Here is a 14,033-nt window from a genome sequence, read left to right on the forward strand (position 1 = left end):
CTTCGCTGTCTCTCCGGTGTTTCTGTCTTCTTTCTACTCACAAAGACGAAAAGCGTCGTGTCGACCCAGACTGTGGCCCGGCCAGCAGTGTCCGCTCCGCAGGCCACAGCACCCATCAGCAAGCAAACGTCGGAAGTATGAAGACCTGCCTCGCACAGTCTCTACTTGCATCTTTTCAAGCCCCAGACGACAGTGCCTCCCGAGCCGCCGTCTTGGCATCCATCAGCTTTCACGCACCTGAGCCATTACACAAACATAACCAGCTGTTACGTCAAAAGATACTGTTCCACAATCCGTCCAATTGACTGAACGCACCCTGGCCAGTGTCAGCTCACTCACCACAAGAGTCGAGGCTTTTATTCAATAGACGCTGTCCACCCTCCCCCCCGTCACAAAAGTGGTAAACCGTCAGCAACCGGCACCTTGTCGAGGTGCATAATTGAATATTGAGTTTCACTCCTTCCTTGGGCGATCAGCCAGTGCTGTCGCGATGACGATCCCACTCGGCTCAGCCGTTTCAGTTCTCTCCTACAACTACCTACCCGAAGAGGTTCAGTTCAGGCCGAGGCCGGTGGGCTGGACGCGGAGCATTGCACATCCTGGGCTTCGTCCGGCTGCTCTTGGGAAACTTCTACCATGCATGACATGGTACCAAAATACCTTGCTCGGTTACCGGTTGTCTGCGCATCGTGCGGTGGTGGTGGTGGTTGGTGGCGGGTTCCGTACGCGTGAGGACTCCTGTCTGGTCCGGGGCGCACACATCCCTACCTTACCCCGGAATGCAGGAGCCCACCAGACCTTGTCCGCACGAGAGACACCAGCATGTGGCTGGCCCCTGCGCGGTAGCGCAAGATCCGTGAGAACAACGGCCTTAAAAACAACAATTGGCGTGTCCAGGCCTCTAAGCCCCGGGGGGGAGGGGGAGAGGATCGTCGCTCCCAGAAATCGTCACAGCGTGGCAGAAGAACTGCCCTTGCTGCCGCCACAAGCTCACACCCCCGCCAGCGCTGCGAGAGCATAATTGTCTCACCGATCAGTGCGGGCAGCTCGGTCGGTCAAGCGATGCGCACCGATGCTCCCCTGCAGCGTAACGGCCCTTTCGATCGAGGCACCTCACGGACCAGGCAGTGCTCGCCAGAGGAGCCCGCCAGCCAGGCGGCCGCAGAACTGGTCCAAGAAACAAAAAAAGAAAAGAAAAAATTGCGCTGATTAATTAAGGCTCTGGGCGGCGACCGCATGGGCATCGAGCACTCCACGTTGTCTGCTAGACTGCCGAAGCCGGTGCCCAATACAGCGCAGAGTTGCGAGATTGTTGACTGCCATGCAACATTTCGGCCCTTTCAGCCTGTCAGTTTGGGAGTGGCGCCGTGAAACCAAGTTGCTCAGCCTGACGAGAGTCCCAATGTTCGCCCAGGTGGCTGATACATGTTGACGCCGCCGGTTCGGCTGGTGATGCCCTTATCCCCATGTCGCGTGTACGCACGGGAAGCTGAGCGGGCGTGGCCACAGCAGCCTCGTCGTAGCACATGGGAACAGTGCTGAGAAAGTCTCATGCGCGTAATATCTGGTATATCTGCCCACCGACGGCGACAGTTCTGCCATATCTCGCCGGAACGAGATCCCGGTCGTTTACCGCCGACTCAGGAGCAGATTCTTCTGCCTTGGTCGGGTTCTCTACGGTGATCCCACGGAAGTGTCTCGGGCGCGCAAAATACAACTTTCTTGGTGTTGAGGAAGGGGAAGGGGGGAAGAAGGGAGCGTCAAGCCGAAACAAAACTTCTTCGCAGGCAGTTGGATACGGCACTCTGCACGAGACAGCCCTCGATGAACATGCTAGGATTTGATGAGCCGCTGGCTAATAAGGTAGGGGTCCTAAAAATTGCGCACTCAGCGCGAGACCGAGACAGAGTGACGCTGGAAACAGAGACGAGCCAACTGCGCCGAGAAGGAAGCGGCGCCACACTGCTCTGAAGCCGACCCTGCATGTCTTGGCCCTTGGTCTTCCGGGTCGTTTCCCACCGTTCCCTGACGACAAAATATCCCTCTCGAGCCTCACCCTTTGATGATGATGTTGAGGCCGGCTCTTTTCTTTGGGCTCATCTGGATCCCCTTTCGTCTTGTTGACAGATCGGGTGACTCGCAGCGGGAGGCTGCCGTAGCGTCTTCACTTCCTGCCGTGGGGCTTCCAGCCCATGCACGCGTCCCCCCCCCCTGAGCGATCGAACAGGTTTACAAGGAGCCGTTATCGTCCAGGTTGGGAAATCGCTGCCACCACGGCTGCTTGTGGCCGCGTTGTCTTAGACGTCCTCTCAAGCCAAGAAGGAAGACGACGTTGCGTGGCGAGATCGCCCTTTTCTTCACCCTCGGAAGGAGACGGACCCTCTCTCACCACAGCGCGGTGCCTCCCCCTTTGCCGCCAGCTCGTTTTCCCATACCGGCGTGTCGCCCGCCGCCTCTCCCTGCCCTCGCGGAGCCCTGGCCAAACATGTCGCCCTCCTCCATGACGGGATCGTTTGATTTGAAGCCCTCGCTATCCCTGAAGACGGCTTCATACATGCCGCCTACTGCCTTGGTAAGCTCCAGCATAGCCCTCACCCTCTCGGCGTCGGCTTGCTGCAGGATCTCCAATGTGCCCTCCTGCTGATTAATTTTGCCCTGGATCTTCTGGTCGATGATGAGGAAGCCCAAGATATCGCTCACCTCCGACTCGGAGATCCGAAGCTGCTTGCCGATCCATGCCAGCTTCATACGGGTGTACGGCGCGATCAGCTTGACGATACCTTTGGTGCGCATATTGCGTGTAACCTCATCAATATTCTCGGCGATGAAGGGGTCATCGAGAAGATCACGGTTCAGCTCTAGGACCTTCTGGTAGGCGTGGACATCGTCGCGCTGGTAAGCATCCACGAGGTCAGTCATGGCCGTGATGCGAGGATCCGTCTTGTAGGGTTTCGTCTCCTGGGAATCAAAGGGGTTGATGGTGGACTTGGTGAGCATGGTCGTAAGGAGAAGATATTTCAGAACCTGAATGCGCTGAAGGGAGCCGGCCTCGTCATAGTTCCGGAAGGATTCGTGAAAGTCTGACTGCGCTTCAACCCAGTTCTCCTCGCTCATGTGCATCTTTCCACCGCACTCACGGATGATGCCCATGATCTTGGGGTGGGGCACCGCCGATTTGACCTCCAGGGCGCGGACGTAGAGTCTCTTGAGTTGCTTGTTGTTCTTCATCTCGGCGTACATTTGAATCTCGAGGACGTAAATCTCGAGCGAGTAGGTGCCCTTGCTGGGATCGTCGGTGCCGTCCTCCCGCTGACACGTCTTGTGCAGCTCGCGGACCTTCTTCGCGAGAGCCTGGTAGTCCTTGCGGTCGAGCAGGAGCTTGGCGAGCTTGATATTGGTCTTGAGCCATAACCTCTCGTTGTTGGTGCTCTGGAAGCTCTGAAGCGTCAGGGAGTAGAATTGCTCGACGCACTTGCCGGATTCAGTCGAGTCCGAGCCCTTCTCGACAAAATCAAGCAAATTATTGATGGATTTCTCAGAGTAATTCCTCGTGACGGCATTCTTGACATATGTGAGGAGTTCCGCGTAGTGCTCGGCAGCCTGCGAGTGGAGTGAGTGTACGGTCAGCGAGGGTCGACGAGCGAGAAGCGACGGCGAGGAAGGCGCACATCGTTGTATTTTCCGAGCCTGAACTCAAGCTTGATGGCTTGCTTCAGGCCCTTGAATCCCCATTCTCCCTTTTCGTCTTCCAGGGCGGGAATGCCTAGAAATTCTGCGATTGCCTCTTCTGGCTCGGCGACCTTCTGTTGCTTTGCGTTGTAGTATTTGTTCTCAATGTCGACGTCGCCGGTCTCCTCGTCGTCATCCTCCTCGTACTCGAAGTCATATCTGGGCTGCCAGTCAGCAGGACGATTCAGTGCGTTCCCTGATGGCAAGGCGAGCCTCACTGCTCGTCATCCGACTCCTGCATGAAGTCGTCGTCGGACATGATGGCGAGATTCGGAGGGGTAGCTTCTCCACCAAGAGTGGAACGAGAACCGCGTTCGAAGAAGGGGCTCGACTTGGTAAAGGGCCCTTGATGATTGATGAGCAAGAGAGATGTGGCCTTGTACCAAAGCCGTTTCGATAATCAGGGAGCTACGTTCAGAGTCCGATGATCGAGCTCGTAGTCGTTCAGATGATGCGCGCGTAGGCAATGTAGGTAGATGCGGTACGTTTCCCAGTGCGTGCCTGTGCTGCACTGAAGGTCACTGAACGGCGCAAAGGCGGGGAGCTTTATTAGCTTATCGATTGGCTGCCAGGCAGTCGATCCAAGATCCTGGCAAGCCTGGGGCGACAATAGTACGATGACTCAGCATAGGAGAGTGGGTCATCCTGGGGGAACAGCAGAAGGCTGGCTGGATGGCAACTTTTACGGTGCCTGTCCAACGTACATCGACATTCATCTGACTATTTTGCAGACACCGCCACCAGGAGCACGCTCTGCCGAAACACTACGCGCATTGAATCGAAACTCAGCAACTCATCATGGGCGGCGATCTCAACCTCAAGAAGAGTTTCCACCCGGGCCTCCTCAAGAACCAGGCCAAAGTCTGGGAGGAGGAGAAGAAGGCCCTCGACGAGCGCAAGAAGACGCAGCAGCGCATCAACGAGCTGAAGGAGGAGCGCGCGCGCGAAGAGATTCAGAAGCAGCTCGAGGCCGCCGGCCACACCAAGAAGATCGACCGCGTCGACTTTCTCTACAATGGACCGACAAACGGCCAGACGGGCACGACGGAGGAGATGGAGGGCTACCTGCTTGGCAAGCGGCGCATCGACAATCTGATTACGGGTTCCGACCACAAGAAGCTGGAGAAGCAGGCTGGGCAAGAGAGCTTCATGGCGCTGCAGACGGCCAACACGGCGCGCGACACGGCGGCCAAGGTGCGCGAAGATCCGATGCTCGCCATCAAGAAGCAAGAGCAGGCAGCATATGAGGCCATGATGAATGATCCGATCCGGCGGCGGCAGTTACTGGCCAATATGGGTCTGTCAGAGGAGACCAAGGACCGGTCCAAACGCCGAGAGGACAAACACAGAAAGAGGCGGCACCGTCATCGGGATGAGAATTCGGACGATGAGAGGCGACACAGGCACCGGAGGCGAGCACATTCACGATCGCGGAGCCCGTCACGGCACCGCAGGGACGGTTCGGACGACGGGAACGACAGGCGCAGGAGCAGCCGCCGAGATTCACCAAAACGCAGGCGGCATGACTCGGAAGAAGACGTTGACCGTCGGCGAGAGAGAAGATCGAGGTCGCCTCGCCGACGTGAGCGCGAGGATCGAGACAGTCACCACGAGCGCGGCGGCAGGCGGGACGACCGGTGGAGGGATGGGGATCGTCGTGACAGCCGACGCGACGAGCGACATGACACGCAAGATGTTCGTGGACGTGACGGCGACCGCGAACGGAACTACGACAGACCAAGACGCCATTCAGACAGGTCGCCGCAGGACCAGCATCGTCGCCATTTTGACGGAGGCAGGCGGAACGGAGGTTCTGCGCAAGGCGGCGGCGGCGGCGCAAAAGATAACAAAGCCGACGAGGAGGAGAAGGCGCGTAAGCTGGCGGCAATGCAGTCGGCGGCGTCGGAGCTCGACTCGTCACGGGAACAGAGGTTGGCAACGCTCGCGCAGCAGGAGAAGGCGGCGCGCGACGCCGACGATGAGGCGCGGCAACGTGCGTCGAAGCACGGAGGCGAGAATGAGTTTTCGAACCGGCTACATCGCAAGGCGGGGGATTTGGGCTTGGCGGAGCGGATGGGCCGGGGTCGGCAGGGTTACCAGCGGGATGACGACTGAAGGCGATCGGAAGGCAGTCTTGCCCAGTTTCTTTTCTGAGGCTGTAGAATGTAGAAACGGCCCCGTCGGCAGTAGCGGGGTCAAATACGACGCCAATCGCCAGACGATCCACACCATGCCTTGTTTCTTTTCACGAACGAGCAGTACTGATGTGACATGTATACTGCAGAAGTAGAAGACTCGGATTTCTCGAGCAGACATGATTAGTCAAGATCTTGACGGCTTGACCTGTCACCAATAGTGCGTCACTCGGCTGATGGGCTTGGATATAGCGGGAGCAAAAGAAAGCGTCTTGGGGACGGGCTGGCTGGGATCCATTCCCATAGCTCCACTTCAGGCAGGTTGCACGTCAAATCCTACAGCATTCCTCCTGCGATGTTGGCGGATGACTTGCAGGCGCGATAGCTAAATACAGCATACCTACCCTACCTACCTTGGCCTTGGTACGTGTATGTGTGCAGTACATGCCTGCGTGCCCACATGCCTGATGGGAAATACAGTGCAAGGGTGTCTTGAGCGGCAGGTCACAGAAGGGAGTTGCTGCTCGGCGGGCGCCATCTGGTCGTCCGAAACAAGACATGGAGATTCTAGCGGCCTGTCCATGAGCCGATCGGCGAATATCAAGGTGGTGGTGCCAGAGCGTGGCCCTGAGCGCGATCCAGAGCCCGTGGGTGCCCACGGGCTGTGCCTTGGCCGAATCGATAGCGCCTCTCAGTTGCCCCTCAACCCCTCTGATGAATGGCCTCCCAGGCGGCGCGTCCAGTGGACTGGTGCAGTGGGCTGGTGCAGTGAACTAGCGGGCCTATCAACGCTACTGCCGCTGTCGATGGGGGGCGGTACCCACCATGTGGAGAGGGGGCTTGGGGGGAAACAGTGAGCATGCCCATTCTTGCCATTACCTAGGCAGGTACCTACCTGGGTAGGTACGGTAGACAGGCAGTAAAAGTGTCTGAGGAAGTACCCAGGTACCGTTCATGCCTAGCGCATCTCGGCCAATTGCCAATTTCCCTGGTCGCGCTGGGGTGACGGGGACTTCCCTGCCCTGTTCGTTCTTCGCCTCGCCTATGCCACTGCCACTTGAAGTCGCTTCCAGCCACTGCCTGCTGATGATCTGAGCCCCCTCCACTCGTCACCTCCATCCAGCCTGTGCGTGCTCTATCCAATCTCTCTCTTCTCGAGTCCCAAACTCTACGTGCTGCCCACCCTCAGTCTCCCGGCTGGATCAATCTCACCCTCTTTTGCAACTTTTTCCCTAACGCGAACACGATTATCACACCCGACAACACCGAGCCTCTTGCTTCCTGCCGGCCCCTCCTCCGTTGACAGGGTCCACAGACGCCCGCTCCCTACACAAGAGCCCGCGCGCGCAGTCGAGGATCCACCTTTTAAGATCCAACTCCTGAACCCAGACAGACACCGTCGAAGACTCGTGCCAACAACAAACGAGGCGACCAATCTACGCTCTCGCACGAGCAATCAACAAGTTCCTCTCTCCCTCTTCCTCCGCCCAAAATCATTGTTCTCTGGGAAGCCGACCTCTGCGACGACTGTGCCCCCTGACGTTTCCGACTCGACCTCCCCCCCCCCTTCCCAACATCGCCCACGATGCCTGCGCTCTGTGGAGGCTCCAAGACCGCCAACCGGAAGCTGGTGCTGCTGTAAGACTCCCTGCAGCCGAGCGCCTGCACGCTGGCTCAAGAGAACGAACTGTTTTTTGGCTGACCAAAGTCTCGTTTCTTCCATGCAGAGGTGACGGCGCGTGCGGAAAGACGTCATTACTTAATGTCTTCACAAGAGGGTATGTGGGCAAACCAAACCCGACTCGTCTTCACGATGCCACGAGCCATGCTCTAACAGCCTGATCAGATACTTCCCTACCGTCTACGAACCCACAGTCTTCGAGAACTATGTCCATGGTATGCGCGCCACCGGTGCTCTGCCCTGTTCTGCTGAGGAGGTCCCTAGTATCTGACATGTTGCACAGACATCTTTGTCGATAACGTCCACATTGAGCTGTCCTTGTGGGACACCGCCGGCCAAGAAGAATTCGACCGTCTCCGCAGTCTATCCTATGGTGAGCTCTCAATTCTCACGACGCAACGTGACTGTCACATGCTAACAAGCTCGCCTTCCAGACGACACGGATCTGATCGTACTCTGCTACAGCGTCGACAGCAAGGACTCGCTCGAAAACGTCGAAAGCAAATGGGTCGGCGAGATCGCGGATAACTGTCCCGGTGTCAAGCTTGTTCTTGTGGCGCTCAAGTGCGACCTGCGCGAGGGCAACGATGACGATAACGTCGGCGCCGATGGCCAGCCGCAGGCGCCGCAACCCGGCGAGAAGCGCAACCCCACCCTGATCAACTACGACCAGGGCCTCGAGGTCGCCCGTCGTATCCAGGCATCTCGTTACCTCGAATGCTCGGCCATGAAGAACCGTGGCGTCAATGAGGCATTCACCGAGGCCGCGCGTGTCGCCCTCAGCGTCAAGAAGGAGCGCGACGAGTCCAAGTGCATCGTCATGTGAGCCAGCTGGGCTTCATGTCAATGACCGACACCTAACTCTCTCTTACCATAATTGCTTGTCTACTCCAGGGGGCGTCGGCGTTTACGCGAATCGGATCCGGATACGGCCCCTTGTCTCTCTGCTTTTGCTCTTTCACCACAGCCACGCTTTTCTTCTTTCTACAATACACCCACGAGCGGAGCCCGGGATCGCCTACCACGACCACCCTTTTCTTTGACCCTCCCGCTCACGCGAGCCACTTCATCTTATTACTCCCGTTACTTGTGGCTGGATCGCGCCTTCCCCTTGCCCACGATTCACCAGACTTTGAAACTGTATATACCAGAGTATTCTACTCGCTTTGGCTTGGTTCGCTACACTGTTTCCCGTCTTTTATCATGTCCAGTGTGTCTCTTCATATATAACGGCGGTGATCGGGAAAAGGACGTGTAGACTTTTCCTTGCGGAGAGCGGTTCGTCTTGTTGGACCATGCAGTGTTCTGTATTGCAGGTGTTGGTACCATGTTCCAGACTGACGTCAACCCAAAGAATTCGAATGCTGCAGCGTGCGTTCCGTGATTGTCGCTTGATGGCGAGTAAGTGAGCCTGTTGCTCCAGACTAGAAGCTTCACTTCGACTCGAGCTGTAGAAGGAGCGGCTGAACAGTAGGGGCAAGGGGATATGCATGTCCGCTCAGCTGCGATTGAGTGGCTGTCGCTCTGTGACCCCTGAAGAGTCAATAGGGTGCCTTGACTGTCGGCTCGTGGCTTGGTTGTCTTTCTTCCCGGGTGCCTGGGCAGGATATTGAACAGGAATTCTGGAATCCAACTTCTCGTGAGCTTTGTTGTCTTGCGTTGAACATCATACTGGTGTTCGCACCATCAGTGCCGTGGCACCTGGTCGAGTGCCGCTGTAACACCCCTGGTCTACCCCGGATTCGCCGAGACAGGACACGCAGGTGCCCTCTTCGGTGGTGGCCATTGTGGCTGGCGGCTTTCTCCTTGCAGACTGGCTGGTTTCCCCCTGTGCGTCTACGGCAAGGGGTTTGGTATATGCGACGAGTCATGGACTCGGAGCCTACAGTCACGCTGGGGAAACTGTCCCTCGGAAGAGATGACTGACCGAGCGTGCCTCGAGCGTGTCGGTGAGGACTGCAGCCCGCTGGCCTGTCGAGAGAGCTGGATGCCTTCCGCTCTCCAAGCCGTCCCATTGCGTCTGCTTCCTCGAAAAGGGCCCCCTCGTAGCGTGAAACGCCCTTCCTGGTCGTCTGCCTTCTCAGCAGCATCGCCGCCGGGCCGCTTCGAGACCATACATCCATCCACCTCTTCCGTTCATGCTTCAAACCGCGTCGACTTTGCAGGACCGTCGGCGGCGCATGTCGTCCCAGCCGCCAGGCACGCAGCGAGGTTCCCCTTTCTGAAACAGTAGCTCACAAGGAAGCACAGCACAGCACAGCACAGGACACATGTGAAGGCTTCCACCGAGTCGACAAGCAAGGCGAGCAGGCTCTTGGGGGGGTTGCTGCGGAACGCCTGCCCGGCATGCCACACGCCCCCTCGACCGCATCCTCGAGCGCAAAAGGCTAGCCCAGCGGCCCTCTCTCCCCGGTCCAGCCTCCAGCAATCCAGCGGCGGCAGGCCAGGCGGCGGGATACCGCCGTGCAGCACGACTGCATGTCTGTGTGTGTCGTTCCCGCGTGGACCGGTATTCCGACGACGCCTGTCACTGTCCTATCCCCCCCCCCCCCAAAGGTACCCTGGCCCTCCGTTTCCTTCTTCCAAAACCCCCCTCTCGCGACAGGGACGGGTGAGGGGTCACGGCAGCGCGGGCATGCTGTGCGCTGGGAAGGGTGAAAGGGGAGAGGGGGGTGAGCGGGGGTTGCACTAGTCGGGTATGCAGGCGCAAGGCATGATGGAGGAGGGAAGAGGAGAGGGGGAGCTGACGGGGAGTTTCCTTCTTTTGGGGTTAAAACACGGTATGCCGGCCGGAGGGTAGGTTGGACGTACAAGTAGTGCAAGGTAGCATTCGGAGCGGTCAGAAGGGGGCTGACGACCAATGGAGCGTCTTCAAATCCGCCAGGGGCACGATGAGGAGGAGGTTTTTTTCGGAGGCCCGGAGGTTTTTTTTGCTTTTTTCTTTTCGTTGTTTATTCTCCTTGTCGTGCAGATGGATGTCTTGGGTGGATGCTGTGTTGTTACGGTACTTTGGGGGAGGCGGCTTGGCTGTGGTTTTTCGCGACCCCAAGTGAGGCCGGTGAGTGAGACGGAAAGAATCGAAGCTGCGAATTTCCTCTGCCTTGCATTAGGCAGGCAATGTTCTGATCTGACCTTAGGTGCCTTATCATAAGGCGGGTTAGGTTCGTCAGATGGGACCAGTCCACCGAACGTATTCTATTGAAGGTTTTAACGGGGTTACGGCTGTATGCCCAGCAATGCCCCAAGCCAGCCAGCCAGCCAGCCAGGCAGACAGACAGAAGACCGGTTACCCGAAAACAGTTCGTTGTCCTGACCAGGCGATCCGGATGTTGCCGCTGCTGTCGAGTGAGCAGTGGACTGACAACGAAACTCAATCGCGCACGCTCCACCATGTGAACTTCTCCCAGGTCGAAAGCCCGCACGATCAGACGCTTACTGCACAGCATTCAGTTGAATAGATTGCCCTCGAAAAGTCAAAGTTAAATCCGACAGCACTCGACAACCAAAGCACGAGACACGGTAGTCACCTCGTGTGAACACACAGTGCATCAAGTCGTGATTCGCATTCATTACGTCTCCTCGAGACATTCCCCAGGAGACCTTTCTATACTACTGCTGTTACTACATGATCCCCGCTCACCTGCTCACGCGGTAGGGGTAGGCAGGCAGTGGCACGCCGAGCTGACGCGCGAGATGACGTTGGTGCCGCACGCCTTGGAGGCGTACTCGGGCACGACCTTGACGTCGCTGACGTATGTCTTCGTGAAATCGCCGCAGAACTTCTGGCTCTCCTCGAGGCGGCCCTTGATGCTGGACGAGCGCAGCGCACGCAGGCAGTTGTCGGCGTTGCACGACTTCTTCTTGGGGCACGACGCGCGCTTGGTCATCTTGACGAGGTAGACGCCGCGCTCGATCGTGTTGACAATGGCGTAGCCGCTTCCGTCGAACTGGTAGCTCGACCACGAGCCGAACATCTCGACGCTGCCGCCGCCGGGCTGGTTGTCATCCTCGGGGAAGATGTCAAAGTATGCGATCTGAGAAGGGGGCAAGTTGGGTCAGCTCGGCAATCACCCGAGAGAGAATGGAAAAGGAAACAAACTCACCTCGCAGACACCGGCACCGGTGGGGTCCTCGGGAATGGAGGAAACATCGTAGACGCGGAAACCGGCACCGTAGCTGGACTGGAAGCTGAGACCGTTCTTGATGTACTGGTTGTGGTCGGTGGCAACGACAGTGCCTGTTTCCCATGGTCAGTCAGCGACGCTGCGTACAACATCGACGAAAGGAAGAAGAAAAAAAGCGAGCAAACTCACCCTTGTAGATGCCGGTGTTCTTGGGAGCCTCGAGCGACCTGATGTCCCAGATGTAGGTCACGGGGTAGCCGTCAGAGGCAGGGTTGAGGCCGTCGGTCTCATCGTACTCGTCGTCCATCAGGAGGTACTCCTGCCAGTTGACGTCGAGGACCCAGCCCTGGTGGGTGTAGGAAGCACCCTCATACGAGGTGACGGAGAGAATCTTGGAGTTGGCCTTGTCTGTCACGTCGTAGATGGTGAGCGTGTCCTCGTTGTAGCCGTAGCAGATCTGGTGACCCTCGTACTTGGTGTCGGGGCCGTGGTACGTGAGGCACTGCGCGTCATGGACGTAGCCATCCTGTCCGTTGCAGCCGAGCCTCTTGGGGTTGGAGGGGTCCTTGAGGTCGACGAAGATGAGACCGGACTTGCAGACGTCGGTCCTGGGGCGGGCACCGACGGCGGCGAAGTACTCGTTCTCCTCGTCCACGACGATGTTGTGCGTCTGGCCGTTGGGCAGGTCCTTCCAATGGGCCGTGACGTCCTTGACAATGTCGAAGACGACAGGGCCGGCCGAGGCGTTGACGGTGAGCAGCTTGCTCATGTCGAAGATCTGAACGCCGTGGCCGGGGAGCTCAGAGCCGATGATCATGTAGTTCTTGAAACCACGGATCTCCTTCCACAGCGCGTTGGGGTTGGTCTTGGCCGGCACGGGCAGGAAGCCGAGCTGGGCCAGCCTTCCCTCCTTGAGGATCTCGACGAAGGCAGTGCCGTCGAACATGCCAATGGCGGCAAACTCACGGCCCGTCTTGGGGTCGGTCCAACCCCACGAACCGCTGCCGGTCAGGAGGTTGCCGTCACCGAGCTCGTCCCAGCCGTTGGGGGAGCCGAGAGTGGCGAAGTTGATAAAGTCGTACAGGTCAATGTTCTTGCAGCGGAACGTAAGAAGCTCGTTGCCAGGCACAGCGGCGGCCTTGCCGTCGATGCACTTGGTGTAGTTGAGCCTGGGCCAGACCTCCGAGTTGAGGAGGCCGGCGTCAAACTCACCCATCCAAGCATCCATCTTGTGCTTCATGTTCCTCTCGTGGATATAACCAGAGTCGTAGAGCTCTGCAGAAAGACCGTTAGCCGTGTTCCTGGGCGCAAATGCTGGGCGCGCCATCGCGACAGGACGTACCGGCACCCTTGACCAGATCCTTGGCCAATTCCTTAGCCATGACGCCCGAGGCGGCGGCGAGCGCCGTGCCCGAGAGAGTAGAGAAGCGCATCTTGACAGTGACGTGCGTCGACCTCTGTTCGTTTTGTGATTGAGGGGAAACGAAGAGGAACAGAGAGCCGAGTGTTTGACTTGTATCACCGGGGTGAGCGGGCACACAAGGTTGAGTGAGGAGCAAGAGGAATGTCCTTGATCCATCCCGGGAGGAGCTCGTGAGTGGGCATGCCGCAATGCTTTATGCTTGCTCTCACTCTCCCGCATTCCCCTGTCCGACGGCTACCGCCAGGGAGAAGTCGCTCGCCGTTCCTCGGGTCAGTGATCAGCCCTCGCGCGAGGCGAATCTAACCCTGGCTCATTCGACGTGCAACCAAGAACTGCAAATGCACCCCAGGTGCCCTCAACCAGATAACACTGAGCTTCCACTTACAGTACCGCGCTAAGGCGCGGTCATGGCCGCGATCCAGGAGTGATCTCCTGCCTCTTTAGGCAGGTCTGAACCGAGCGGCGCTGACCCGACCAATTGACATGCCCATAATCAGCCGTCAGGGCCTTGCACATGGAAATACGACTGGGACCGTATGGAGACCTCATGCAACGTCTGCCAGGGTCAGGCACATTGCCCTTGGCGAACAGGCTGATGGGTCATTTGGGCCACTTGGGCCCCTCTTGTTGCCGTCGCGTTGCCCAATCGACAACTTCAATCGACATGTTGGCTGCTGGTGGAGGCTGGTCTTGGCAAACGTCAATCCGGCATCGGCCTACCGACACCCAGCTTGAATAGGAAGGCCAACGGTGATGGATCCAAAGCCCCCTCAGTTCTGGAATCGCCTCTGTCTTCTTTTATTCATCGCCTTGACCAACAAGTTTGCCACGAGGCGATGTTCTACCACCGATCCGGATGGCCCGAGCTGCAGGCCATGCAGGCAGCTAAAGCATGGAAGGCAATCAGTTCTGTTTCCATACCGGCTTCCCCGCCGTCGACG

General features: G+C 58.0%; 4 protein-coding genes across 4 annotated transcripts; 2 read left to right on the plus strand and 2 right to left on the minus strand.

Moving 5' to 3' along the window:
- Positions 1-2,385: 2,385 nt before the first annotated feature.
- Positions 2,386-3,988, minus strand: COPS2 (COP9 signalosome complex subunit 2; the record flags this gene model as incomplete). Its single annotated transcript, XM_028634898.1, has 3 exons — positions 2,386-3,600; positions 3,669-3,888; positions 3,948-3,988. The coding sequence occupies 3 exons, from the start codon at positions 3,986-3,988 to the stop codon at positions 2,386-2,388; spliced, it is 1,476 nt and encodes a 491-aa protein (XP_028498087.1).
- A 539-nt stretch (positions 3,989-4,527) lies between these two features.
- CWC25 (RNA-splicing factor) lies at positions 4,528-5,844 on the plus strand (the record flags this gene model as incomplete). Its single annotated transcript, XM_028634899.1, has 1 exon — positions 4,528-5,844. The coding sequence occupies one exon, from the start codon at positions 4,528-4,530 to the stop codon at positions 5,842-5,844; it is 1,317 nt and encodes a 438-aa protein (XP_028498088.1).
- Positions 5,845-7,626: 1,782 nt separating this feature from the next.
- RHO3 (Rho GTPase) lies at positions 7,627-8,371 on the plus strand (the record flags this gene model as incomplete). The annotated part of the gene is made up of 4 exons (XM_028634900.1): positions 7,627-7,646; positions 7,711-7,760; positions 7,829-7,918; positions 7,980-8,371. The coding sequence occupies 4 exons, from the start codon at positions 7,627-7,629 to the stop codon at positions 8,369-8,371; spliced, it is 552 nt and encodes a 183-aa protein (XP_028498089.1).
- A 2,818-nt stretch (positions 8,372-11,189) lies between these two features.
- D7B24_000649 (uncharacterized protein) lies at positions 11,190-13,102 on the minus strand (the record flags this gene model as incomplete). The annotated part of the gene is made up of 4 exons (XM_028634901.1): positions 11,190-11,579; positions 11,649-11,782; positions 11,859-12,944; positions 13,012-13,102. The coding sequence occupies 4 exons, from the start codon at positions 13,100-13,102 to the stop codon at positions 11,190-11,192; spliced, it is 1,701 nt and encodes a 566-aa protein (XP_028498090.1).
- Between the last annotated feature and the right edge of the window lie 931 nt (positions 13,103-14,033).

This window comes from Verticillium nonalfalfae, assembly GCF_003724135.2.
Source record: "Verticillium nonalfalfae strain VnAa140/NRRL 66861 chromosome Unknown scaffold_11, whole genome shotgun sequence".
NCBI lineage: Eukaryota > Fungi > Ascomycota > Sordariomycetes > Glomerellales > Plectosphaerellaceae > Verticillium > Verticillium nonalfalfae.